Source organism: Mchenga conophoros, linkage group LG11, assembly GCF_057382185.1.
Source record: "Mchenga conophoros isolate Kocher_MC1m ecotype Shallow Benthic linkage group LG11, M_conophoros_male_GT1.1, whole genome shotgun sequence".
NCBI classification, from domain to species: domain Eukaryota; kingdom Metazoa; phylum Chordata; class Actinopteri; order Cichliformes; family Cichlidae; genus Mchenga; species Mchenga conophoros.
In genome coordinates, this window is record NC_140536.1 from 27,822,370 (window position 1) to 27,849,650 (window position 27,281).

At 42.5% G+C, this 27,281-nt stretch overlaps 1 protein-coding gene and 1 long non-coding RNA gene across 3 annotated transcripts; one reads left to right on the forward strand and one right to left on the reverse strand.

Moving 5' to 3' along the window:
• The first annotated feature begins 1,389 nt into the window (after nucleotides 1–1,389).
• Nucleotides 1,390–27,037, forward strand: ptpn3 (protein tyrosine phosphatase non-receptor type 3). 2 transcript variants are annotated; one of them, XM_085292167.1, is made up of 27 exons: nucleotides 1,390–1,550; nucleotides 2,241–2,301; nucleotides 2,825–2,966; nucleotides 5,478–5,612; nucleotides 5,772–5,814; nucleotides 6,004–6,085; nucleotides 7,274–7,318; nucleotides 7,401–7,453; nucleotides 7,662–7,779; nucleotides 7,884–7,971; nucleotides 8,075–8,163; nucleotides 12,141–12,204; nucleotides 12,579–12,781; nucleotides 12,869–12,994; nucleotides 13,115–13,276; nucleotides 13,398–13,491; nucleotides 13,587–13,664; nucleotides 13,765–13,821; nucleotides 15,316–15,472; nucleotides 15,607–15,782; nucleotides 16,100–16,190; nucleotides 16,414–16,475; nucleotides 18,008–18,154; nucleotides 18,851–18,979; nucleotides 22,457–22,602; nucleotides 22,780–22,915; nucleotides 25,698–27,037. In XM_085292167.1, the coding sequence occupies exons 3-27, from the start codon at nucleotides 2,898–2,900 to the stop codon at nucleotides 25,770–25,772; spliced, it is 2,625 nt and encodes an 874-aa protein (XP_085148293.1). In that variant the 5' UTR covers nucleotides 1,390–1,550; nucleotides 2,241–2,301; nucleotides 2,825–2,897; the 3' UTR covers nucleotides 25,773–27,037. The 2 variants fall into 2 exon arrangements, with proteins under 2 accessions (XP_085148293.1, XP_085148292.1); XM_085292166.1 differs by having other exon boundaries at nucleotides 2,241–2,297; nucleotides 25,698–27,036.
• Nucleotides 12,526–22,622, reverse strand: LOC146564398 (uncharacterized). Its single transcript, XR_014894427.1, has 4 exons — nucleotides 22,484–22,622; nucleotides 17,087–17,252; nucleotides 16,301–16,433; nucleotides 12,526–13,181 (listed from the first exon to the last, which is right to left on the reverse strand). It is a non-coding gene; the product is annotated as an uncharacterized LOC146564398 (long non-coding RNA).
• Nucleotides 27,038–27,281: the final 244 nt, after the last annotated feature.

Genomic DNA, 27,281 nt, shown 5'->3' on the forward strand with positions numbered 1-27,281 from the left:
TGAAACAGCATGCCGCTTGTGGTCAGCAGTGTTATTGCTTTGATTTGTGTAATACTCACTGCTGGTGAACAAGCACCTGGTTGACACGCATCTCATCTCTGCCTGTTTCAGCTTACATACAGTACAAAGAACAATTAAAATCACTATGCTGGAACATTTTAAGACAGGTTTTCACACTGTGTGCCATCATTACTTTTTAAATCTCTGTCTGAAGTGGGAATTTCAAATATTTTACACTTGCATATCATTACCATCAAACACTATGACAGTTAAAGACAGTTTTGTTTTTACATGTCTCTCGGATTTGGTCAGTATCAGCTATTGGAAGTGTATTTTTGTTATTATGTATTACTATGAGAGGACATGGAGGAGAGAGCCGCAGTACTTCAAGTGTCCTGTAGATGGTGACATCAAGCCAGAACATTTCTTGAAGCATATAAAGTCTGATGAAGAACCTTGGAGGCTTTTCTTGTTTTTGTAATCCTAAAGTTGGACAAAAAACACCTTTTCCTTTTCCTGAGCGAACAGCTTTATGAAATCATCAGTCTGCTGTCAGAAAAAACGATATATGTGTTTGCACATTGCTGCAGTGCTTCTCCTGTTTTGAAACTAGAGCACTTCATTGAGCTTTAATACAGAATATTCTCAGAATATTTCATGAATATTCTGAGAATATTCATGAATATTTCATGCCAACATGATCTTAAACTTCACATACTCTGAATTACCCTCAGTGGTGCACCTGTCACAAACGAAATAAATTAAAGATTAAAACTATTAAAGCTAATATTGAGTCCTGGATAAATAAATGGGAAGAATAACACTTCTAAACATATAATATGTGATTATGTATAATGCGTTATTTTATTAGGTGGCTGTCTGTCTTAATTTGCGTATATATTTTTAGTTTTTGTGTCTGGTTTGAAAGAGAGATCTCAGACTTAATGAGACGAATATATTATTATCTTATTATTATTATTATCATTATAAAAATAAGACACAGTCACCTTTAATAATCACAAAAAAGGTAAATTGTAAAAAATGTAATCTTTGAGTAGAGTAAAGTGCAAACTTAAAACATTTCATCGTGTATTTTATTTTCATGTCACTTTAAAATTTTGCGATAACGTTTGTTGTTCTGCTTTTAATTAATATCGAATTAATTTTATTTTGATTGTTAAAAGATTTTTCAAGGCAATTATTTCATGATTCAGGCTTTGAGGGGTTAAAAAGATAAAGTAAGATAAGCTTTATTGTTACTGAAGCACAAGCATACATAAAACTGCAAGCTTGTTAATGCAGGGCCTTGTTCTTACAGGCTGTCTTTATATACAGTCTATGCTCCAGACTTCCTCTGCTTTGCCTGCGCGCCTCCCAGCGTGGGCGCGCAGAAAGGGGCGGGGCCGCGCGGAGTCAGCGCAGGCAGGGATGAGAAACTTGTCCCGGATATTTACCTACTTTACCTGGCTCCTCCGACAGGCCCCGTTCCGAGGTTTTCTCCGCGCACACTCCGGAGGGATATGACCCGTCTCTGAAGCGGCACCACTGAGGTAGTAAAGCCTTTTTTAATGTCCTTTAAACCTTTCTCTTCCCAGAAAACACGAACTTGGCCGGGCTTTAGCGAGGACTGCGGTGGTTGGAGGAAAGTTTGCCAGTACTGTGCGTTCCTCCTGTTGGGTGTAGCAGCAGAGAAACTTTAGGCTGTCAACAGGTTCCTTGTTCGCGCTGTGGTACAAAGTACAGCGAGGTCACGACAGAGTTTATTATCGACAGGCTGAGACAGACGGAGCTCAGAAATGCGGGCCTAATACACTGAGACAGGCCCTATTTGTTAGTGATTTATCAGGTAAAGCAGCACAAACCGGGTTGTTTGAACTTTATCGTCTAAGTTTATCCACAGTACACGTTTGTAACTTGTGTGCTGGTAACGTTATAGCATAAGTATGCCTTATTACCACAATAAAATAGGCTAATTCGTCCCCAGTTCCCTCGTTGGTACGATTGAGCCACAACATATGAGTAATAGGTACAAGATGCAAAGGACGCAGTGAAGCCACAGTCGCCACATGATGATGAATTTGCCTTTAAATCTAACATTTACTTGTTAATTCATCAGAGGTCTGCCTGTGAGCGGGTTGTTATGGAAAACCAGTCATCTGATTGACATCAGCTCTGCTCTAATATATTCAGAGTGTGTCACTGTGTTCAAACATTAACTCAGACATTGTGTGTTCTTTCAGAAACAGGCCTGCCAGATCCAGTAATCGGTTCACCTGGGAATTGAGGACTGCACACATGTAAGTATGTACATACACATGCAATGCTTGCACATGGAACGCAGTGTCAGAGTTGTTTTTACCTTTGAGCGTGCGTGCACACAGACATGTATGAATACATGGATGCATGCATGTGTGCATTTGTAGTGCATGTTTTTGTGTTCATGCATTCCTTCTCTGGTTGGTCTGGGATCAGTGTAGCACTGTCGATGGGGCGTGTTCAACTCTGAAAATGTTTAACATTCTTATCATTCAGCTGCCTGTGAAAGGCGGGGAGATGCAGAGAGAGAGAGAGAGCAGCAGGGAGAGGGAAGGGACATGTTCAAACCCAGGCCAAATAATAAGGGATTACACAAACCATGCACACATACACTTACAGTCACTCCTTCACATTCACAGTGCATTACTCACTGCAGTCTGATGCTCCATCAGGCACATATATTACTCACCACACAGTGTCATCCAGAAGGGAGGTGCTTTCTGTGCAAGACAACAGGCTGGAAACCTCTGACACTTTTGTGTGGTTGTGTGTGATTGTGTGTTTCCAGGTCCCCTCTCGGTGACAGGCTGAGGGCAGGGCGTTTGTCTTGAGAGGGAGGCAGAGTTACCCTGGTAACAGACATGCCAAAACCGGACCTGCTCTGCCTGGTTCAGCTGCTGGACGGCACTATCGAGACCTTCAGAGTCAGTGTGCGTAAGACACACACACACACACGCAAACACACCCATAAACACACAGACACATGTCCTTTCTGAGCAGATTACATGTTACTTCTCTCTGCCCGTGCACTCTATTAATGATTGTTGCGTCACACGTGATGAAGTGGCAGACTATTCTTTCCTGTTCCCATTGATCCACATCTCTCACTCAACAATGCGACGTTGGTTCGAAGGGCATGCTCATCTCCTTCTAGTGATCGCCACACTTGAAGCCTTTAACGCTGTCGGCGTATCACATTGGCCTCTGATGGCAGTATACACACTGACAGGCGTGATACTGCCTTCCAGGACAGGCTCTGTGCAGCATTTTTATGTGAACAATGGGAGAACAGTGAGAGTGCTGTGGTCATAAAGAGCATCCAATTCCAACTCTCCATTACTGTCTTTATTTGGCTCCTGTGCTGCTTCTGTTTGGATAAGGTTCGCCGACTTTCACTGAAGCATTTCTAAGGGAGGCAGAGGCGGTTTAAACTGATCATCACCTGGATTTTGTGTCCAGATAGTGTGCATTGCTACAAAAGAATAACACACCTTGTTTGCCGCAGTTTCTAGTAAACAAGGTCCTCTGGTGATGTGAATATGCTTCCTGTAACAGAAAGCGGGAAGAAAAAGAGAGAAGGAAATGCAGATGAGCTGTAGGGTTGTCCCTCAGAGGGATTCATAAATCAGTGAACAGCTCAAAGTACAGAATGTTGTGCTGCTGATGGGCTTTCTGAAGTCCCTGGATGTGTACATTATAAACATTATCTGATTTACTAATACATGCCAAGACACTCCACAGCAGGGGTCTGCACATGGTGTGCTAAGTCACGTTGGTGTTCAGTAAAAAAAAAGAAAAGCATCATAAAAAAGAAAGAAAAAAGTCTGCAGACACATTTTGGGCTGTGGTTGCGGAGCTCAAAATGTCATGAGCTGTGGCGACACAGGCTATGACAGGTGCTGGGTGTGACACCTGACATCTGGCCCATATGTGGCAGACCTGTGGCTGAGCTGTGGCAGTCATATGCCTCAGTCAATTCTGTTCGTCAGTGTGAAATGTAGCCTAAAGAAAAGTCAGATGTGGGCTGTGTATGAGCCAAGAAGACAGCGCTTTCTGGGTTATGGCTTCAGCTGGACCGGGGGTGACAGAGTAATTTTCTCGAGAAGGGAGTGTTGTAAAACAAAGATGTGTTCTGAGGAAAGGTGGATCTAAACCAAAACCATTGTTAGAATTTGTTGAAGTGCCTAATATGGTGAGAAATAAGCTTGTGGAGCTTGCTGCAAAGCAAAACTTAATAGATCAAGATGATTAATAGTGCCTTTGCCTGATAAGATCAATGGCATGCCTAATATTGTGTTAGCCCCACTTTTTGCTGTACAAAGAGCCCTGAGCTACTGAGACATGGACTCCACTAGGCTCCCTGTAGGTGTGCTGTGGTTTCCAGCACCAAGATGTTAGCAACAAATTCTTTAAGTCCTGTAAGCTGTGAGGTGGAGCCTCTATGGATCGAGTTTTTCCAGCACATCCCACAGATGCTTGATTGGATTTGAGATCTGGGGAATTTAGAGGTCAAGTCATCACCTCAAACTCGTTGTTGTGCTCCTCAAACCATTCCTAAACCATTTTTGCTTTGTGGCAGGGCGCATTATTATTATTATTGAAAGAGGCATCAGTATTTACGGTTTCCATGAAAGGGTATATGGGTCTGTGGCAGTGGTTATGTAGGTAATATGTGTCAAAGTAGCATCCACATAACATAACATTGCCCAAAGCATCACACTGTCTCCCCGGTGTTGCTTTCTTCCTATAGTGCATCCTGGTGCCAGGAGTTCACCAGGTAAGTGACGCATATACACCGGACCACGTGATATAAAATAAGATACGATTAATGAGACCAGACCACCTTCTTCCATGTTGTTCTATGGTCCAGTTATGATGCTTGCATTGTTGGTGCCTTCAGTGATGGATGGGGGTCAGCATGGACACCATTACTATGTGTATTCTGACACCTTTCTATCAGAACCACCATGAACGTTTCTGGTAATTTTAGCTACAGTAGCTCGTCTGTTGGATCAGACCTCCCGGGCCAGCCTTCGATCCCCACACCCATCACTGAGCCTTGGCACCCAACACCCCCGTCGCTGGTTCACCACTTGGTTCCTTCCTTGGTTCACTGCAGACCGGGAGCACCCAACAAGAGCTGCAGTTTTGGAGATGCTCTGACCAGTCGTTCAGCCATCACAATCTGGACCTTGTCAAACTCGCTCAAATGCCAACGTTTGGCTATTATTTCTGCTTCTAACACATGAACAGCGTGTTTACCTGCTCGCAAATAAATCCCACCCACTAACATGTGCACTGATGAAGAGATAATCAGTGTTATTCTCTTCGCCTGTCAGCCGTCATAATGTTATGCCTGATCGGTGTATTTTTGTGTACAGATAAGCAACCGGAAAGTTTGGCTGGTTGTGATGCTGTTTGTTGTTGTTTCCATCTTTCAGAAGCAGGATGAAGGCGTGGTTCTGTTGGACCTAGTATGCGACCACCTGCGCCTGCAGGAGAGGCAGCTCTTCAGTCTGCAGATCAGAGAATCCAGCACAGCCATTGCCTCTATCACAGCCAACACACACTCTCCAGTGAGCTCACTGTTCCTCTGCTGCACATTGCAACTGAGATTGTAATGTACTGCACATGCTGATTGCTGTTTAGTTGATGATAACCACGGGGCATGCTTACATAAATGGTTTTATTTAGCCCCAGTTAGCCATTATACTTAATGAATGCCTTTCTTACAGAGATGGTTGGAGCCCGAGAAGCCCTTGAAGAAGCAGATAAAAGGTATCTCAGTTGTTTTGCCTGCAGAGAATTAACTGTCTTCAGCTGGAATTATGTTTCTAGCCATTTTAAATATAATTTAAATGCTTAGATAAAGAGAGAGTCTAATAGAAAAGAGGAACAGTTTAAGATTGAGGTGAACTTGTGCCCATGGATGTGTTCCACTTTTGATAAGCTGCTATTTCTCTGCAGGCCTCGTGTCCCCCTTTTATCTGAACTTTAGAGTACGATTCTTCATCTCTGATCCCAACTCTCTGCAGGATGAACAGACAAGGTTAGTACGTGACGCTTATCATAGATGGCTTTCTCATTTTTTCGACTGGGTTTTAGTAGTTTGGCTTACTCTTAAGTTGTGATGATTAGTTAATACTTTTATAATCACTGGGATACAAAGATATGTGATAAACACAACACAAAAGAAGGAATGTAGTGTAGTTGCTAAGAAAACCTGCCAGACAGAGAACATTATATTTATACCAAGAGCAGGATAGGTAGCTAGCAGTGGCTCCCTGGTTTGGTCCTGGGAAGAGATGCAGATCCCTTTGGGGGTTGCGTCAGGAAGGGCATCCGGTGTAAAAAATCTGCCAAGTCAAGCATGCTGAGCTACCTGCTGTGGCGACCCCCTTGTGAATAAGGGAAAGTAGTTTCAGCAGGATAATAGCGAGTGGGAAAATGAGAAAACCTCCCACTGCCTGAGCATTACAACAATGTACCTTAGCCTCTCAGAAACTAAAGGAAAAACCCTTGTTTGAGCTGTTACATCTTAAATGCACACTTAAGTATTTGCTTTTTTTGTGTTATATTGTCATTACAGTATTATACAGTGTTACTGAATAACAGAGATTTTCTTTGCATCTTGCAGGCCTACTCCTAGGCCAAATAACTAGTTTCATGTGAAGCAGTGGCTCCTCCAAATGATGACTGCACGAGACGAAGAGTCTTGCGGTATTCTAGCAGCTCTGTGAAACTTTGAACTAAATGTTATCGCTGACGGCGCTTATGTGCTCTGTTCGGCGTGAAGCGCTGGATAGAAAAGGGACCAGTTCATCAAAAATTGTTAGGATTGATCCTGAAGGCAACACGAATGTCTGAAAGTCGATTTTCAGTAGCCTCAGCAGTTATTGAAATATTCAAAACAAAATCTGCAACACCAGATGATCCAAAATAACAGATATTTGATGGTTATTTTCTGTGTAAAACGTGTGCTGCCATTCCCATTTGATCCTCAGTGAGAGATTTTACAGCGTAAGCGAAAAACCTGGAACAGTCGGGGGTATTTGTGTGTGAGAAAATCTTTGTTGAAATATTTTAGTGTGACTGTACCTTTTGACTCGTAGCCAGTAAGGCTAGCCTGCTGACATATTTAGCAGTAGCAATAGGTCAAACCGCTTCAAAGGGTTTTCTGTAGGCTACAGAACAAAGGTGTGGGTTGTTAAAAGTTCCTCTTGTCCTGTTCCTCCAGGCACCTGTACTTCCTCCAGATCAGGAGTGACATTAGAGAAGGACGGTTAGTAACAGAAAATCAAATTCAAGTATCCTCTCCCTTGTGCACAGCTTATGTTTAGTGTAATCATCGAATATGATTGCAGGTTGCAGTGCCCACTGAGCGCAGCTGTAGTGCTGGCTTCTTATGCTGTGCAGTGTAAGTCTCACGATCTCTTCCTAGAAAAAACCCAAATGATTAATGGCTCAATAATAACCTTGTGAGTAATTATTCCTGTGAGGATGCTCTCGATCCTCTCAATTAGCAGCTCTTACAGTACACCAGATGTCAGGATACACGGATGTGTGCTGCTGGTTATGTTGTTCTGTGTGGATGGATGCTCAGTGTCTCTTACCAACATCTGCAGCGGAAATGGGAGATCATTGTCCGTCCTGGCTCCCTGGTTACCTCTCAAAATGGCACTTCATCCCTGAACAGGATGAAGACTTCCTATCTAAAGTGGAGGATCTGCATCCACAACACAAGTAATTAAGACAGTTCACTACATCTAGCCGCCACTGAAATAATAAAAATGGCTGCTTTGTTGTGCAGTTAGTTGCTGTTGTTATATGTGACTGCATGTTCTCAGAGGGCTTAAGAAGAGCGATGCAGAGCTCTGTTTTCTCAACACAGCACGGACGCTAGAGTTGTACGGAGTGGAGCTGCATGCTGCCACGGTACTGTGACTAAACTTTTAACATCTTGTGTCATGGTTTGACTTCTACTTCTTCTTTTTAGATTTGATTGTTTTTGTCTTTTTCCTCATCTTCTCTTTCCCAGGACACCAACAATGCCCCTCTCATGGTGGGTTTGGCTTCAAGTGGTGTTGCAATATTTTGTAATATGATTTGCTCCAGTTTCTTCCCGTGGTGAGTGATGGTCCTGCTTATCTTATTTTAATCAAGCTTTTAATTTGGAGTACTATTACAACCTAATGCTGCAGCTTTTATTTTGTTCTTGTGTTTGTTTGTTGTTTTGCTATGTAAATCCAGGTATTTTTGCATTCCCAAAATTTGTTGAGTCAACCCTCGTTTCTTTATATGTTGCTAAGAAAATGTAACGTGTGAAACATGTTCAAACCTAAAAAAAAAAAAGCCAGTATTTGGTACAGCCACCTTTATTCTTCATCACAGCCTGAACTCTGTTGGGCAGCTTCCTTGTAGTCTTCAGCAATAGTTCTCCAGGCTTCTTGAAGGGCATTCAAAGCTCTTCTGTGGATGTTGACTTCCTTTTGTTCCGTTCGCTGTCAACATGATCCCACACTGCTTCAATAATGTTGAAGGTCCTGGTTCTGGGGAGGCCAATCCACAACTCACTGTCATGCTGAAAAATGAAGCTGTGGCCAATCAGACCCTTTCCACATCATATTGCATGGTGATCAAAGTTGGATTGTATTTTTCTGTGTTCATAATTCCTTCAATTTCAACAAGATCTTCAACAACACTGGCTGAATTTCCCAAACCATGACAGAGCTTTACAAATGTCTGCAGACACCCACTGACGTACCTCTCCTCCATATACAGGGAGTGCAGAATTATTAGGCAAGTTGTATTTTTGAGGAATAATTTTATTATTGAACAACAACCATGTTCTCAATCAACCCAAAAAACTCATTAATATCAAAGCTGAATGTTTCTGGAAGTAGTTTTTAGTTTGTTCTTAGTTTTAGCTATTTTAGGGGGATATCTGTGTGTGCAGGTGACTATTACTGTGCATAATTATTAGGCAACTTAACAAAAAACAAATATATACCCATTTCAATTATTTATTTTTACCAGTGAAACCAATATAACATCTCCACATTCACAAATATACATTTCTGACATTCAAAAACAAAACAAAAACAAATCAGCGACCAATATAGCCACCTTTCTTTGCAAGGACACTCAAAAGCCTGCCATCCATGGATTCTGTCAGTGTTTTGATCTGTTCACCATCAACATTGCGTGCAGCAGCAACCACAGCCTCCCAGACACTGTTCAGAGAGGTGTACTGTTGTCCCTCCTTGTAAATCTCACATTTGATGATGGACCACAGGTTCTCAATGGGGTTCAGATCAGGTGAACAAGGAGGCCATGTCATTAGTTTTTCTTCTTTTATACCCTTTCTTGCCAGCCACGCTGTGGAGTACTTGGACGCGTGTGATGGAGCATTGTCCTGCATGAAAATCATGTTTTCTTGAAGGATGCAGACTTCTTCCTGTACCACTGCTTGAAGAAGGTGTCTTCCAGAAACTGTCAGTAGGACTGGGAGTTGAGCTTGACTCCATCCTCAACCCGAAAAGGCCCCACAAGCTCATCTTTGATGATACCAGCCCAAACCAGTACTCCACCTCCACCTTGCTGGCGTCTGAGTCGGACTGGAGCTCTCTGCCCTTTACCAATCCAGCCACGGGCCCATCCATCTGGCCCATCAAGACTCACTCTCGTTTCATCAGTCCATAAAACCTTAGAAAAACCAGTCTTGAGATATTTCTTGGCCCAGTCTTGACGTTTCAGCTTGTGTGTCTTGTTCAGTGGTGGTCGTCTTTCAGCCTTTCTTACCTTGGCCATGTCTCTGAGTATTGCACACCTTGTGCTTTTGGGCACTCCAGTGATGTTGCAGCTCTGAAATATGGCCAAACTGGTGGCAAGTGGCATCTTGGCAGCTGCACGCTTGACTTTTCTCAGTTCATGGGCAGTTATTTTGCGCCTTGGTTTTTCCACACGCTTCTTGCGACCCTGTTGACTATTTTGAATGAAACGCTTGATTGTTCGATGATCACGCTTCAGAAGCTTTGCAATTTTGAGACTGCTGCATCCCTCTGCAAGATATCTCACTATTTTTGACTTTTCTGAGCCTGTCAAGTCCTTCTTTTGACCCATTTTGCCAAAGGAAAGGATGTTACCTAATAATTATGCACACCTGATATAGGGTGTTGATGTCATTAGACCACACCCCTTCTCATTACAGAGATGCACATCACCTAATATGCTTAATTGGTAGTAGGCTTTCGAGCCTATACAGCTTGGAGTAAGACAACATGCATGAAGAGGATGATGTGGACAAAATACTCATTTGCCTAATAATTCTGCACTCCCTGTATACTGATGATGATTTGAACCAAAATCTTCCTACTTTGATTCATGACAATACAAGACCTGTTGCCACTGATTTTCACCCTAGTTTGTCGTACCTCAGCCTTTTCCTCCTGCTTCGATTTTTTACAAATGGATTGTCTGCCACCCTTCCACTGTGGCCATTTCTGATGAGGCTTCAGTGAACAGTAAGTTGATGAAATGAAGGGTCAGATGTATGTCTCTGGATGTTTTTCTTGTTTCGTAAGGACATGACTTAAATACTTTTCATCTGCTGCAGTTTTTCAGACCTGTCATTTCTTCTTTTCTAATCCACCTGTCCAGTTTCCTCAACAATTTTAGGCACACAATGTACACTACACCAAGATATGTCAAGTTTTCAGCTAATATGTCTTTGGGAAACAATTTTTTGGTGCAAAAATACTATTTTATGCCTGTCAAACTTTATCTTTTTCATTTTTCATAGATCCGACTAATAAAAATTGGAACAATTCACATGTTTTTGCAACAGCCTGCTAGTAACAAAGAGCCTAAAGATATCACGTAAACTGGTTCTTTGTTAATTTGGCTGTTATGATGAAATGATCATCACATAACAGATGATTCACATATGATTCATAGTTCACTGTTAAGTGGCTTAACAGATAAAAAAACATTGTACCAAAAATGGTCAGGTACAAGAACACGAATGAAACTAAGTGAAAAAGCAGCCAATGCCCAAAGATGTTTACAAAGCCTGGAGAACTATTGCTCAAGAGCACTTTGAAAATTACGACAAAGTCTGGCTGCTTGGAGGTGTCATCCTAGATAGTTCACTTTCCTATAAATCTCACATCAATAATCTCACCCGTTCTGCCTACTTCCATCTACGTAACATTAACAGATTGCTTCCTTCTCTTTCCATCCAGTCTACGTCCATTCTTGTCCTCAGTCTTGTTACCTCCCGTATTGACTACTGCAATTCTCTTCTGCATGGTCTCCCCCAAAAATCCCTCCATAAGCTTCAACTGGTTCAGAACTCTGCTGCTCGCATTATCACCAGAACCCCCTCCTACCAGCACATCACCCCTGTTCTTCAGGAACTTCACTGGCTCCCTGTGAAATTCCGGATAATTTTCAAACTTCTACTGCTCACCTTCAAGGCCATTCATAACCTCGCTCCTCCTTACCTTTCTGACCTGTTAACCACCACCTGTTTTGCCCGTTCGCTTCGTTCTTCTTCTTCTATCCAGCTTGCTGTATCTTCCTTCCGCCTCACTACCATGGGAAGCAGAGCTTTCAGCTGCTCTGCTCCCAGGCTGTGGAACTCTCTGCCCCCTGAAATAAGAAACATTGGTTCTCTCCCACAGTTTAAATCCCAACTCAAAACTCATCTGTTCAAATCTGCATATTCACTGTGAATCCACTGTTTGTTAATTTTATCTTGTGCTTTTATTTTATTGCTCCTATTCTGCCATTGTTTTACTAAGTGTTTTATCCTATTGTGAAGTGTCCTTGGGTGACTTGAAAGGCGCTCATAAATAAAAATTTATTATTATTATTATTATTATTAAGTAAAGTTGTTGTTTTTTTAAACGTGTGGTGGCTCAAGACTTTTGCACAGAAGTGTATATGTTACGTTTGCTGTTTGGTGTTGTTTTGATCTTGTCATGTGGCACTTTTTGGGTCTTATGTTTCTATGAAAGCTCATCTCTTTCTGTCTCTCTCGCTATGATTTTTCTCGTGATTCATCACCTTTCGACCAATCCCGTCCTTTTGTTTCCACGCAGGGGGAACATCATCAAGATTTCTTTTAAGAGGAAACGCTTTGATATACATCTGAAACAAAAGCACGTGAGTTCCCCTTTCAGTATTCCTTATTAATAGTTTGGAAATCTGCCCTCAGCAAACTCTTGCTCTTAATTACACTACACTCTTGGCTGGCATATCTGTTTTCTCTGTGGCACATGGAGATTTATGATTTATTTTTATTCTCCGTTGTGTGCACAGACGCACAGAAATATGGCATTGATTTTAATTTCCATAATTTTGGCACATTTTTCTGCATTTCTCTGCTTGACAGCTAATAAATCATTCAGAAAATATGGCGATAGAAGATTTTATTGCCAGTTAAAACTACAACCTGAGCAGCATAAGTTGATGTGACCTTGAATGCTGCAGTTTACAGTATAAAGACCAAGTTAGAGCCTAAACTGTGCATGTTGCAGGGAGAAACCCAGGACTGTGAGATGTCTCTGCTTCTGCCCTGCCCCAAGACCTGTAAGAACTTGTGGCGATCCTGCGTGGACCATCACTGCTTCTTTTCCTCTAACCGCTCTCCCAGGAGCTCCAGGCTGAAAAACACCACACTTCAGTCCTACAGAAAGCTGATCACACAGCACCTAGGCCTGGGCAACAGTAAACCTGAAAGGTGAGGCCTTGGACATCCATGCAATACTTATTCACAGGAAGGCAAAGAAATTTTAAGTTGATTTGTCATTTCTGTCTTCGACTGCAGTGGGCCAGTCTGCCAGCGAGTGGTCGGGGGGATGGTGTGGAACCCAGTCCTGAGGAGGTCGCTGTCATCGGAGCACCTGGAGACCAAGAGTCTGCCCTCCAGATCGCCCCCGAGCACCCCCAACTGGTACAGTCACCAGCACTAAGTTTTCCGCTGCGCTTCATATTAAACCTTTCTTCATTCCTCTTGTGCCATTTCCTGTAATGTGATTTTAAAAAAGTGACTGCTCTCTCCTGTCTGCGGCAGGCGAAGTCCTCGAGTTCGCCACGGCATCCGTAAACCTCGCCCGTCCTCGATGGAGCTGACCACTGACCTGAAAGACATGTCAGAGGGGGAAGATGTCTTCTACACATACCGGGCGTCTGTGAGCAGCTCCAAGACCAGTGAGGGGCAGGGTTCACCTCAGCAGTTAGTATCTCTTATAACAGAAACGCTGTCTAATAAAACAGACCTGCATCAGTAGGAATGTGTCAAAGCTTTCGGTTCATCCAAACTGTTAAAAAAATTCTGTTTATTTAATGTCTTTCAGCATTTCTGGCGATTATAACCCAGCGACAGATGACATTTCACTGCAAGCCGATGACAGCATAACAGACGAGGATAGCTTACCCCAGTTCAATAAGGTCTGTTATCTTACCATCAGCTCTGTGTGTTTTGGTGTATTTATTCATGTGTGTGTATTCAGTATATGTGTGTTGATTATGAGTTATCTATGCAGGGTGCTCCCGGTGACGGTGACTTGATGCTAATATGCATTGCCCCCGATAAGGAGGGCAAGTTTGGCTTTAATGTTAAGGTAGGTCTGTGCTTGTTATTCACGACGCACACTCAGAGTTTTATGTTTATTACTGCTGCACTCTTCCTCGGTTTAATTTTCTGATGCCTCCTCCTGTTAGGGTGGCGTTGATCAGAAGATGCCTCTAGCCATATCGCATGTTAAACCCGACTCGCCGGTAAGAAAGCACTCAGATTGCTCCACAAATTTACATGAAAAAACAATGAGACATAAACACGTAATAAAAAATCAGCTTTGGCTTGTGGTTATGTATTTGTAAAGAAATAGAGCACTAATGATGAGCTAATTCATCAGATGAAATCTACATTGGGAATATTCTGGTGCCAACTTCTAAAATGTGTTATTAAGTGACATTTTTAATGATCTTTGTCATACCCAACAGAAAGCATAAGGGACCCTGTTATGTTCATTTCTAGTTCCATGTTTCTATCCTGGGAGTTGACAAGTTCTTCTTCCTTGTTATATTGCCTCTTAAGATGACAATATGACAAAATCTGTGCCAAGCATGAAATACTTTGGATACCGAGTGTTACAAGTCATCTCACTCCTGTGTTTTTATCTCATACGGCTACTTTTAAACACGCTGACCACGGTCTTTGAAATGCTGGCCATGTTTAATATGAATGTTTGACACTAACTGTATAAATATGACAGAAAAATATAAAAATGTAATATTTTAGGGACTAGGTCCGAGCTTATATCTATCGGCCAAGTCAGCCGAGAGATATAATCTCTCCAGCATGTCCTGAGTCTACCCCGAGGCCTCCTCCCGGTGGGACATGCCCGGAACACCTCACCCAGGAGTCATCCTTGTAAGATGCCCGAACCACCTTAACTGGCTCCTTTCGATGTAGAGGAGCAGCGGCTCTACTCTGAGCCCTTCCTGGATGGCTGAACTTCTCACCCTATCTCTAATGGAGAGGCCAGCCACCCAAATGAGGAAGGTCATTTCTGCTACTTGTATCCACAATCTCATTCTTAGGGACGTAGATCGACCTGCAAACTTTTACACTCAGCTTTCTCTCTTCGCCTTGATGGGTTAGTGCTGCAACCGCATTTCCCGCTCTCCCGAGATACTTGCACTCCTTTACTTGGGGCAGGAACTCGTCCAGTGGGAGCTGGAGTCCATCACCCGATGAAGCCAACAGAAGCACATCATCCGTAAAAAGCAGAGATGAGATTCTGAGACCACCCGAGTGAAAGTCTTCCACTACTTCGCTACGACTAGAAATTTTGTCCATAAAAATTATGAACAGAATCAAAGGGCAGCCCTGGCGGATCCCATCACACACCGGGATGATGGTATTATGGCACAGAGAACTGCTGCTCCCTGTATATATATTTCTTTCTTTCTTTCTTTTTTTTTAATATTTGCTGTAAACGCTAGAGATGGTTGGGTTGGCTCAGATGAGTAGTTTCTGATATGAACACACCAGCCTGTCTGGCACCAACAACCGTGGCATGTTTAAAGTCACTTTAAGGATCTTTCTCCCACCTTTCTGATGCTCAGTTTGACCATATCTACATGTCTAAATGCACTGAGTTGCTGCCATTGCGTGCATCTCTTGTGGACAAAATGTATGATAGTAAGAATGTTTTTAAATCACTTCATAAGTCAAAGTTTGCTTACACGACTCTCTGTTGTTTGTAGGCAGATCGAAGCGACCCCAAACTCATGGAAGGAGACCTGGTGGTGCTAATCAATGGTCGAGACATTTCTGAACACACACATGACCAGGTTGTCATGTTCATACGAGCCAGCAGAGAGTCGCACACCAGGCAGCTGACCTTGCTCATCAGACGTAAAGGTTTGTGTGTGTTTGTGTGTGCGTGTGTCGCTGTCAGACAAAAGTGCTGAGACAGCATGTGATCCAAGTGTGCACTCTGTCCGTCATGTTTCAATGAATATTTATTACAGCCTTGAACTGTCCTTCTAAAACAGGTCCTGGCCGGGGTACACCCCTGCTGCATTCGCTGCCCACCCTCACGCTCAACATCCAACCACAGGAAGAAAAGCCACACTCACCTGGCCCGTCAGAACGCCCCCCCACACTGGAGGAATCCATGAGGCAACTAGAGAGGGGGATACAGACAGGCTCACTCTGTTTCCATTTCGAGGTATTTAAGATGCAAATTGGAGCTGAATACTGGATTATTATTTTAAGGTGTACTATGTTCATAGACGTGAATGAATGACAAGCGGGCACATTTGTGTTATTATTTTATTATTTTAAGCAGGATTTAGTTTGTCCCTCTCGGTTATGTGAGGGATCATAACAAGCTTTTAAGTGTTTGTGTTTGAACAGATGCTGGCCATAATCTTCACTTGAATTTGATCCATGAAGATTTAAAGCCAAGACACCGTGATTGGCCTGGAATTTGTAGTTTGTGTTTGTGTATGTTTCTCGGTGTGTTTATGTGCTTGTATTTTCTAGAATTTATACAGGAGGAAGCCCGGTTTGACACTGAGCTGTGCTCGGATCCCTGAGAACGTGGAGAAGAATCGATATAGGGATATTTTGCCTTGTAAGTGCTCCTGTTTCTTTGTTTATGCCCTGCTGTTGGTCTCATCACAGCCAGGTGCTTCCCCATCCCTCAATTCCTCCCACCACCCACCTCCGTGCTGCCTTTCTAACCTTGATCTGCAAGTTTCTCCTGTGACTCCTCATGAAATTTAATTGGCTGAAGCTGGGGTCTGCTGACAGCTCTGTTGTGACCCTCTCACACTGCTGTCCTCCTCTACTTTCAGATGACACTACCAGAGTGGTGCTGCAGGGTAAGGAGGATTATATCAATGCCAGCCACATCACGGTAAATATTACTGATATGAAACTGTGTCTTGTTCATAGATTATATATAAAAAATTGAAATAGCCACTTCCAAGTCTTATTTTTAATTCAAAATTGTGTCTGCACACTTGTTGATTTTATGGATGCAGAAGCGACCGTACAGTACTGTGCCAAACCCCTCATTTCTTTAGATTTTGCTAGGGAAATGGGAAATATGTGCAGTGATTTATTGAAACATGTGAAGCATACATGAAAATACAGTATGTAAGGCAAAAACAGTTCAGTCACGCTTAAAAGTCAATATTTGGATATGACCACCTTTATTCTTCAACACATCCTGACCTCTCTTAGTAAAGATGTCTTGCTATTTCTTTAAGTAGTGTTCAGAAATAGTTCTCCAGACTTCTTGAAAGACATTCACTTTTCAAATGATGGATAATGTGTATGTTCTACCCTATTTTCATTAAGATTCCCAACACTGCTGGCTGAAATGCAGCAGTGTTCATGACACATTATGCTCTCACAGTGGCTGGAGACACTGTTGTACATCTCTCCTGACCTCTTCCTGATTTATCACTGTATCAGAACTGTTGCCACTAACTTTCAGTCCAGTCCTTCTGTACTTTGTCATACCTCAGCCTTTTCTCCCTGTTTCCCTCCCTTAAGAATAGGTTCTTGACAGCCAGCCTTCAATGAGACCATTTCTGATGAGGCTTCAGTGAAGAGTAGATAGATCAGCTAAAGGTCCAGATGCATCTCTCAGGCACTGTGTCAGGTCTTGGTGGTTTCTTTCCTGTTTCTGAAAGACATGACTTTCAGATACTGAACATTTACTGAAAATATTTTTTTAGACCTGTCACTTCTATGCTATTTTATGTCTGTCAAACTGCGCTAACTTTAAATGGGAACAAATCATGTGTTTTTGCAACAGGCTGCTAGTAACAAAGGTCTAAATATATCATTTAAAATTGGTTCTGTTTCTGTTATGTGTAGACACAATACTGGTTCATGTTTTGGGTTATGTCTTTTAGATCAGTGCTAAGTGGCTTCACAAAAAAAGTTTTACTCTCAAAGTGGTCCAGGACTGGATTAAAGATGAGTGAAAAAGAAGCCCATGTCCAAACAAAACCTTTGAATGACTTTCAGAAAGTCGGGAAAACAATTGCTCAACCTCAAACCACCTTAAAAATGACAAAACAGTCAGGCTCCTCAGAGGCGAAAATATAAAGAAACTCTATTGGGACATATGGTTGGAGCTCTAAGTTATGAAATTCATGCCTTGTACAGTTTAGCTTAAACTGACTAAAGAGACCAAAAGTACTTTAATGCTGTAAACATGATCATTTAAGGAGGGGGAAGTCTGTGTGGACTGACTCACTCTTCGAGCAAGCCTCAAGTGGCCACTATAGGAATTGCAGGTTGTTTGGCACTTCCACCTTAGCTTCTTCCATTCGTCCACAGACGTTGCTGCTTGGGCTTGTATCTGTTTGATGTTTTAATGTAAACTCATCCACTCTGTGTGTATATGTGTGTGTTTCCTTGTATTTCTCTCAGGTGGCGCCCCCAGTGTCTGGTGTATGTTTACGTTACATTGCAGCTCAGGGTCCACTACCACAGACCTTCACTCACTTTTGGCAGACTGTTTGGGAGCAACAGACACACACCATCATCATGCTTACGACTCTAACAGAGAGGGGACGGGTATACATCATTTTATGCTTTTGAGCTTTTATCCTGTAACAGCCACCGTTGTAAAGGAGTAAAGAGCGAACAGAGAGGGGAAACGCTTGAAATTACGCAACTCACAATCAGCGGTGCATTAACATAGTGATTACATGCTGTTTCATGTTTAATTTGTCACATGATTGCTGTAATTGGAAGGTTCCGCGTTGATGTTGGCACACAGAAATGATCTATTTTGCAGTTGTGAGTAATTACAGTGTTTCGCGGTATACAGAATAGCTAAATATAAAGTGCGAGCGGGATGCCAATGAGATAAATAATTCGAGGGTGAAGGCGCATCCACGCCAAGGCAGCGAGATATCAAGGTCTTGCTGAATGCACATGTCTCTGTCTCAGCTTGCCTGTTGCTTGGAAACCAGATGTTCTCATTAATTGATAATTTTCCTGATATTCATCAAGTCTCCTGAGTTTCTTTCTACTTGAGGATTGCACAGACGCACACACGCACACATATTGACTCTCAGTTTGCATCCTGCTCCTGATGAATTGCTTTTGTTCCTCAGATTGCCAGGTGGAACATAGCATACTGCTAATATGACTTTGATTTCTTGAGAGCAGAGCGCAGCTGATGTAGTAGCAGTAGTGTAAACTATCCTGATTCATGACTCATGCCAGAAGTAATTCAATTTGTTGGTGATGTCATACACTTTGCAGACCAAGTGCCACCAGTACTGGCCGCATCCGCCTGAAACCAAGGATTATGGGCCCATGCGAGTGAAGTGCCACTCGGAGGAGTGTAACCTGGCGTATGTGACGCGGCAGTTCACCCTGACACACACAGAGGTACAGTAGCAAAAGCAACTGCAGCGGTTAATCGACTAGTTTTTCTTTTCTCTGTCCTCTCAAACTGACTGGCCCTCCCTGAACCTGCTTCTTTTTGGGGGTTCTTCCTGTTAAAAGGGAGTTTTTCCTTCCCGCTTTCACCAACCCCTTGTTCGTAGAAGGGTTACTTTGCTGTTGGAGTTTTCTGCAGCATCCTATGGGCTCTTTATTTTGGAGTATAACTTGTCTCGATTGTCTTGGCACTATGTATGTAAACCTAGATTAAGTTGCAAACAGCACATTATATGTATTCTAAGTGTTTGTTTTCTATTTTTAACTCCCTAATTACGTTTTATTACACAGGCAGGAAAACAGAACAAGCTAAAAAACACTACTGCAATGTACGAGAGCAATCCCAAAAGTAAGGTCTCCTATTGTTTTAGAAATACAAACAACCATTTATTTTCCATAATATTTACATCATTTTAAAGCTTGAAGACTTATTTATTTTTCTACATAATTGCCATTTCGGTCGATGCATTTTTGTAGACATTGTGGCAGTTTTACAATTCCCATGTCATAGCTGCAGTTTCGCCTTCCGGACAAATGTTCTTTCAACTCTGGGAACAGGTGGTAGTCACTGGGTCCGGACTGTAGGGTGGGTGGGTGATGAAGTTCCAACCAAAGTTTTGCAGGAGAGCGACAGTTTGACAGGCAACGTGTGGACGCGCCGTGTCGTGGAGAATGCTGACACCCTTGCTCAGCATTCCTCTTCTCCAGTTCTGAAATGCACTTCTGAGTTTTTCCACTGTTTCACCTGTCAGTGTTTATTGTGGTCCCAACAGGCAGGAAGTCAACGATACTGTTCGTATTTCTAAAACAATAGGAGACCTTACTTTTGGGATTGCCCTCGTATTTTGACCCTAGATTGTACATAAGGCTTCCTTTGCCGCCGGCATCCTCAGTTCATTGATAAACAGCAGTTTGTTTTTATCGTTTTCTAGTAAATATTTCTGCTGTAGATCTTAGTTCCATCGTTATCAGTGTCCAGTCATTGTTTGAGGCTTGATGATTTGGATTTATACCAAAAAAATTTTGCAGGCCACTAAAAGTATTTTACAAACCAGTGTTTTTAACCACAGAAGACCTCAAGAGTAATGTGGAACCCATATTGTAGTATTTTACTTAGCAGCAAACAGATGTTTCTCCAGAATAACTTTATTTTGGGACAAAACATGTGCGCGTGATTGGCGTCCAAGTCTCAATACTCCCTCCAACATGGCTCTAACAGCTTGGAAAATTTGGTTCTGATATGTGGGATAGTAAAAAAAAAAAAAAAAGAAATCTGATATCTCTTGCCAAAAACTCACCACTTCCTTTGAGCCTGTGGATTAGTGTTGTGCACTTAACATTGAATGTCTATCCTGTATTTTCTATGAATGTCTAACTTGAAACGGTGTCCATTCTCTCAATTATTCTGGTTTAGTAATGATGTAGATAGATAAATATTTACTTGTAGCCACTTGGTGTTATTGCCACAGGCTAATGAGGGAAAAGTCACCAGCATCACTAAAGGGGAAACTTTTGCTGTTTTAGCTTCACGGCATGTGTGGCTGGGGTTTTCCCCCCATAGCTGAAAGGTTTGGTGGACAAAGATTTGAGGGAAAATCTCAGCTTGTTTATTTGAAGTTTATGCTTCAAAAACTGTTTAACAAACAACTGTTTTGTAACATAGTTCGTAGTGATGTTTGCAGAGAGTGAAGTTAAAGATAGCAAACACTGAAAACATTGGAAGGTCAGCTTGTTCTTCATTGCGTCATTGCATGGCTGTTTTTTTTTTTTGTTGTTTTTTTTGTGCACAGTTGGGATTCTCAGTCCCTTTCTTTGCTTTTGAGAGGATCAAGTATCAGTAGTAAATTGATTTGCAAAGTGCCAGCATAGTTTCTCAGTCAGTTCTCAGAGCTTGGAAAGAAGGTGGATGACTTCTTTCAGATTTGTGAAATCTAAGAGTTCTGAAAGCAAATGGTAGAGAGTCCCAGGTATTTAAACCCTAATGGGGGTTGTCCCTACTATTAATGATGTGCCTCATCACATGAGCCAAGGTTTAAATAGAGGTATGGGTCAGTACCACAAGAGGTTTCGTGTGAAACCACTACGAGACTCCTTGAAAGGAGAGTAAGAGGCCATGTATGTCCAATGTGAACGACCGCCATGGAACCGAGGGGATGGCTTATGACACCAACTGTCAGACGTCTACAACACAGTTTTGAGATACCTTCCCAGGCACCTCGACCCCCACTCACATCTTCCATTAGGTGACTAATAAAAATGTCCAAAAGACAGCTCCAACTCAAAACTTTAAGCCTATGAAACATTTAAACAGGTGAGTTATTTAAACATTTTACTCCGGTACAGTTATCACAAAGGGACAAATTAGCAAAAGAGACTAAAACTGTTTCTGTACCAGGCTGAAGTTGGTCATTTTAACATGGGTTTTTACAGAGATTAACTCACTTTTAGTTGAAGCCTCAAGTGGCTATTCAAGGAACTGCATTTTATCCACAGCAAAGTTCCCACCTGCTCTCGTGTGCACGTGGAGCATGGAGAGGCATGACCTCAGTGACCCAACACATGGCTTTTCTCTTTATATGTTGCAGTAGCATGTATCATGCTCGTGCCATATGCCACATAACGGAGCTCACCACAGGGAGCTGCCAAACTTATCTGCAGCCAACATACAAGTCCCTTCCATGTGGGTGGTTTGGTCTGTATGTATGTGTGTGTGTGGGTGGGTGGGCGGGCATGTGCATTAGCGAATACAGACAAATTACATGGCCCCGTTTGTGTCGTTGGGAGTGGGCAGCTGTGCTGACGTGAGGATCCTTGCGAGAAGTTTGTTTGCTTGATTGTAATATGGCAGATTATCAGATTAAAGGCTTTCACATCACTTTTCTGGGCGAGCAGGTAAATAAACAGATAATGCTCAAGGAGGCATGAAGTATGAATGCACACACATGCGTACACAGATACTGCTGCGTGGGCCCATCTGTTCCTCTGGCGGAGCGAGTTAATCCCTGCATGGAGTCACAGGAGTAACAGGCCACATGCCCATTATAAACTCTCAGCTCAGCCATTCTCTTCCCTGCCTTCACTTTTTTTCCCTTTAGCTCTGGTCTTCTGTGCTCTCTACTCTCCACCTGTTTTCATCTCTCTGCGTCCCTCCCTCGCTTCCTAATCTCGGTGTCACCTACTGGCCACATGCTTGTTTTGCTCTTCTTTTTTTTTCCCACTGCTCTCTCTGTGGTGTTTTGTTTCCTCTCATACTGAATAATGTCAGAGTATTTGAGCCTGCAGCCCCGTGCCGTCTAATGTGGGCATATTTCCCAAAAGGCTCCATGTTTATCATATTAAATACTGATTATGCAACGCTTTCATTTTCATTTCTCTCATTATCTGTTTGTCATTTGTGTGTTCTGTTTTTTGTACTCGTGTGTTTAGCTGGGAGAGGAACGTGCAGTCACACACCTGCAGTATGTCGCGTGGCCGGACCACGGCGTACCGGACGACCCTTCAGACTTCCTGCTGTTCATCAGCTCGGTCAGGGAGAGGAGGAAAGGTGAAGAGCCACTAATGGTACACTGCAGGTAACACACAAATACACACACACACACACACACACACACACACACACACACACACACACACACACACACACACACACACACACACACACACACAAGGTATACTTAAACTGCCAGCATGCCCTGCACCTTCATCTCCTCTAAACTTAATGCCGTGTTTGTTTTGAATTACATTTGCAGCGCTGGGATTGGGCGGACAGGTGTTCTGATCACCATGGAAACGGCGCTGAGTCAGTTGGACCAGGGTCAGCCAGTGTCCCCACTGGACATTGTCAAAACACTGAGAGATCAACGAGCCATGATGGTTCAGACCACGGTACAGAGACAGAACAAGGATTTGTACTCTGTGATTGTTCTCTGCCTCATTAACCTCCTTATTTTATGATTTTATTATTATGATAATCTGTATCTGAAGAGATTTTCTAGCTGCTTTCTGTTTTTCTGTCTTTTCATTGGCTGTTGGACTGTAGACAGCCTAAAAGGTGTTCACAGTACTTTTAGTCACATTTCCATTCAGTTCATTCTGGAGGAGCTTCTGAAGGTTGAACATACTGTTCTCCTGTAGCTTCTGTATGCTGCACATAGGGCAATATGGCCAAAAATATTTATCATGATATATATTTGAAAATTTGCGATAACGATATAACTGACGATATAACTGACAATATAATTGACTCTAGACAAAATACTTTACAACTTCACAACTTTATTAGGGCAATAAACCCAATATATTCAATATATTTTCACTTAAACAAGCAGCTGTTTTTATGTGCACGAAAGCTATATAAAATTTTAACAGTGCAAATGCAAATTCCTTGCTGTGACAGTTTAACCAAAAAGCATGTCCAGTGGAAATAGGCCAACATATCCTGAGCATAACCATGTATAATATCCACAAAACTTAAAAAGAGGTTACACACACACAATACGGTGATATTATGTTGAAGCACAGTACGTATCACTCCGCAAGGCTCCTGACTATGGTAGCCGTAATGATCAAACGGTGCAGCTTCGTAGCTTACCAAAGTCGTATTAAAACTAGTGCTGTCAGCGTTAATCTTGTTAAAATGACATTAACGCCATAACCGCGTTAACGCCCCAAATCTCCGTTAGCGAGTTAACGCGGATCACCCCTTGTGTTGACGCCGTGCAGCCCCAGGTTTTTTGGCCGCTTGGATGTTCTACCAAAAATTGTGTTTTGGTGGGTATCTGACGGACAAAAACCAAACCAGTTCCACACCACTGAAGTTGGCACCCTTTTTTTACAAACCAATTCTGGTTTATCTGTTACATTCAACGATCAGCTTTCGGCCTTCTCATTCTCCATCGCCACCATGTTTTTTCCGCCATGTGCGTATGAAAACAAAAGCACTGCGCGGCGTTTTACACATATTCTATCGCAATATTTCATTTCATACACCGGTATTACCGTGAACAGTATGATATGGCCCAGCCCTAGCTGCACGTGTGTTTACACCTGTGCTGCATCCCTTCTTCAGGCCCTGTGTACTCCTCTGATTCCAGCTCTTATTGATTATACTGATAGCTAAACAAAGCTGTAACGTAAGGACCCTACAGTGTTACAGAGAAAAGGGAAAAAACTCAACAATCATATGACCCTCTATGAGCAAGCACTTTGGCGATAGTGGGAAGGAAAAACTCCCTTTTAACAGGGACAAACTTCTGGTAGAACCCGGCTCAGGGAGCTGCAGTCATCTCCTGCAACCAGTTGGTGGTCAGAGAGGAAGACGGGACAAATACAAGCTGTGGAAGAGAGCCATAGATTAAAAATCACACTTCCAGGAGGAAGTTCCAAACCTTGATTTCCTCCCCAGAGGGGCCCGGGGTTAATTCAGCGTCTCTTTCTGGTTGCTACATACCTGCAACTCCTTGGCAAGCAGCTGATAGGTGATCGCCAGGATCATCCGAGACACTCCAGTTGGCACATTTCAGCTCAAAAGGACCTGGAGCAGCTGTGCTCCAAGTTAGAGGCATTTAGCTCATTTCTACGTGAGGGTAAAGAATGGGTTCACATTACACGTGCAGATATTAACTGGAAAATAATATTGAGCTTAGCTAGCTGATTTGGTTTATTAGAACCTTTTCGAATCCTGAAAGAATTAGTTGCATGCTTGAAAGTTTTCTCTTAAACCACCTTGTGCAACTCCACAGGAGATTTTAGAAAGAGAGAGAAGACTTGCTGTTTCCAGAATTGCCCTTTTATATAAGCCCACTGTCACAGATGTGGACATCTGCTGGTTTCTGCCATCTGTAACTCTAATTAAGAACCTTGTGACTGCCATTGTATAATACTGATGGCGGCTTATGAGAAGCTTCACTAGCACAAGCTGGGGTTGGAAGCCGTGCTCTGTAGCACCTCGGTGGTAGCTGTCGAAGGAGAGGAAAGGTGTTACTCGTTGCTTCAAGCATACTCCTGAGCCTCTGCTGCTACCACTATCACCCTTATTTTGGAAAGGAGAGCCACTCCCTGAGGATTCATCTCTGTGATGTTTTTGTGCTGATGGAGCACTTCCTCAGGTTTCCCCCATATGTTTGTGTATCAGTAATGGAAACATTCAGAGGACGTCCTTTAATGTTGGGAGAGAATGTGGCTGTTATTCTGTGCTTTTGGGGGGGGGTTCTTAAAATCCCATGAAAATCCTCATCTTTCTGGTCTTTGAGGCTTCTTAACCACCCAGACAGACTCTTACTGGTAATGCAGTTCTTTGAAAACAGGACGGATATGAATTTCTTACAAATCAATTACACTATCAGGCGTCTCAGTAGCTGTTTGAGAGCTTTTTATCAATCTCACCGCAGCGCTGTTATTTTACTCACAGTGACATTGTTCTCTCGGTTACTCTTCTGATTTCCCTCTAATGTCACACATGTGGGTTTGAGTTTAATATCTCCTTCCTCTGACTCTTCGTCCTGGTACCATCATCATCAGAACTGCAAACTCACTGAACTGTGTCTTTTGCTAATGCGCTCTCTACGTGGAGTTTTTCTTGAAAGTTATTATTTTGCCAGTATTATCACATCAGAAACTGCTTTGTTTTCTAGTAACTAATAATATTTTGTGTTTTTATTTGTTGCAGTGTCAGTTCCAGTTTGTGTGTGAAGCCATTCTGCGAGTCTACAAAGAGAAACAGGAGAGAGCTGCAGCACCGTAACCCAAATCAGCGCCAGGACCAGACAACCGCACTTTTCTGCCTCTTTTCATAGCAGACGACTTCCACAGAGAGATCTACAGAGCTAGAAAAAAACAAAACAAACAAAAACAGATAAGACTCTTATAGGACAGGAGCACAGACATGGATAATGAGAGTGAACCTAGCTGCACAGCTGTTTGTGATCTGCCTGTCTGTGCAAGAATATGAATCTTACACCTTAGCCGGCCTTAGTTTCTGCTGAAAGTGCATTAAGTTTATAGAGGCTCTGGTCTCCATAGAGACTGATGTAAGACTGACGTGAGCTGCTGCTAATTTCTGAAGAAGAGGCCACTCTGGTTTGGTGCCTCTGCCTATTAAGCTACATGTGCCTTAGACTGATGCTTCTCAGTCAGTGGATCAAACGGAGGGGGGGGAGCAGAAGCTGACTGGGATCATTGTAATCTGTAGTCTGTCCGTGAGTCCAGAGATGAAGATTAAGGCTGACCTTAGATCACTACAGCAGAAAAAGTCATGGTGGTGCAACACGCCAAGTTGAGCACCGTCCATCACTATTAAATTATTAAAGACACACAATAAACACTGATTTATACCCATGTGTCTGCTTTTGTCCTTTACTGTAGCTGAAGAAATGTCTTGTGCACATCTTCCCACAGAATGAATTTGCTCGCCGAGGTAAAAAGGCGGCGCTCTCATTTATGCTTCAGCTGGCATCACATCAGGGAAGCTATCTCAGCATCACAAATCAGCCCAAATGGTGTGGTTATGACAAAATATTAGCAAACTGTATCACTGCTGGGAGGACTGCGGCATCTCTACTGGTTCGTGATGATGATGATGATGTTTTAATGGGATGTGCCATTCACCGTGCTGTGTTTTGTTTTTTTCTTTTTTTGTGGGGATTCAGTGCGATGCTGTTTTAATCCCCACTAATGAACATAATGCCACAGAATCTGTGAATAGTGTAATCAGAGGATCATTTCATTCATAAATGCATTCAGAGCCAACAGATCGACTCACAGAACTCATCACAGAAGAGGAGGAATGAGTCTGGAGCTTCCACAGGGCTCATATTTTCAGTCTGCTGTGTAAAGAAATGTATATATTTACAGCAGAGGAAGCTCCAGGGTGACAAAGTGAGGGAAAGTATAGAACGAGGTCATGTTTTAGGAAGTGTAACAGGAATAAAACCACTTGAAAAAGTAGAGCATGTGCACTTATTTCATAAACTCGGAACATGAGAAAGAGTTAAGCAGATTTTGGCTACATTTTGTTCCTTTTCCAGATTTTCATCTTAGCTGTGCAGATGTTTCACAAACCCTGCATCTAATTATTAGTCTAATTAGATAAATAAAATAAAGCAGGTTAAATAAAAGCGTGATGGAGGGTGTGTAATGCCACTGGCTCTTTGCAGATCTGATCTCTTATTTGTACTTGTTGCGTGCGTCAGTCTCATAATGTGTAACTTATTTGCATTTGTTGGGTGTGTGAAGCACTTTGGAGTTGCATTAC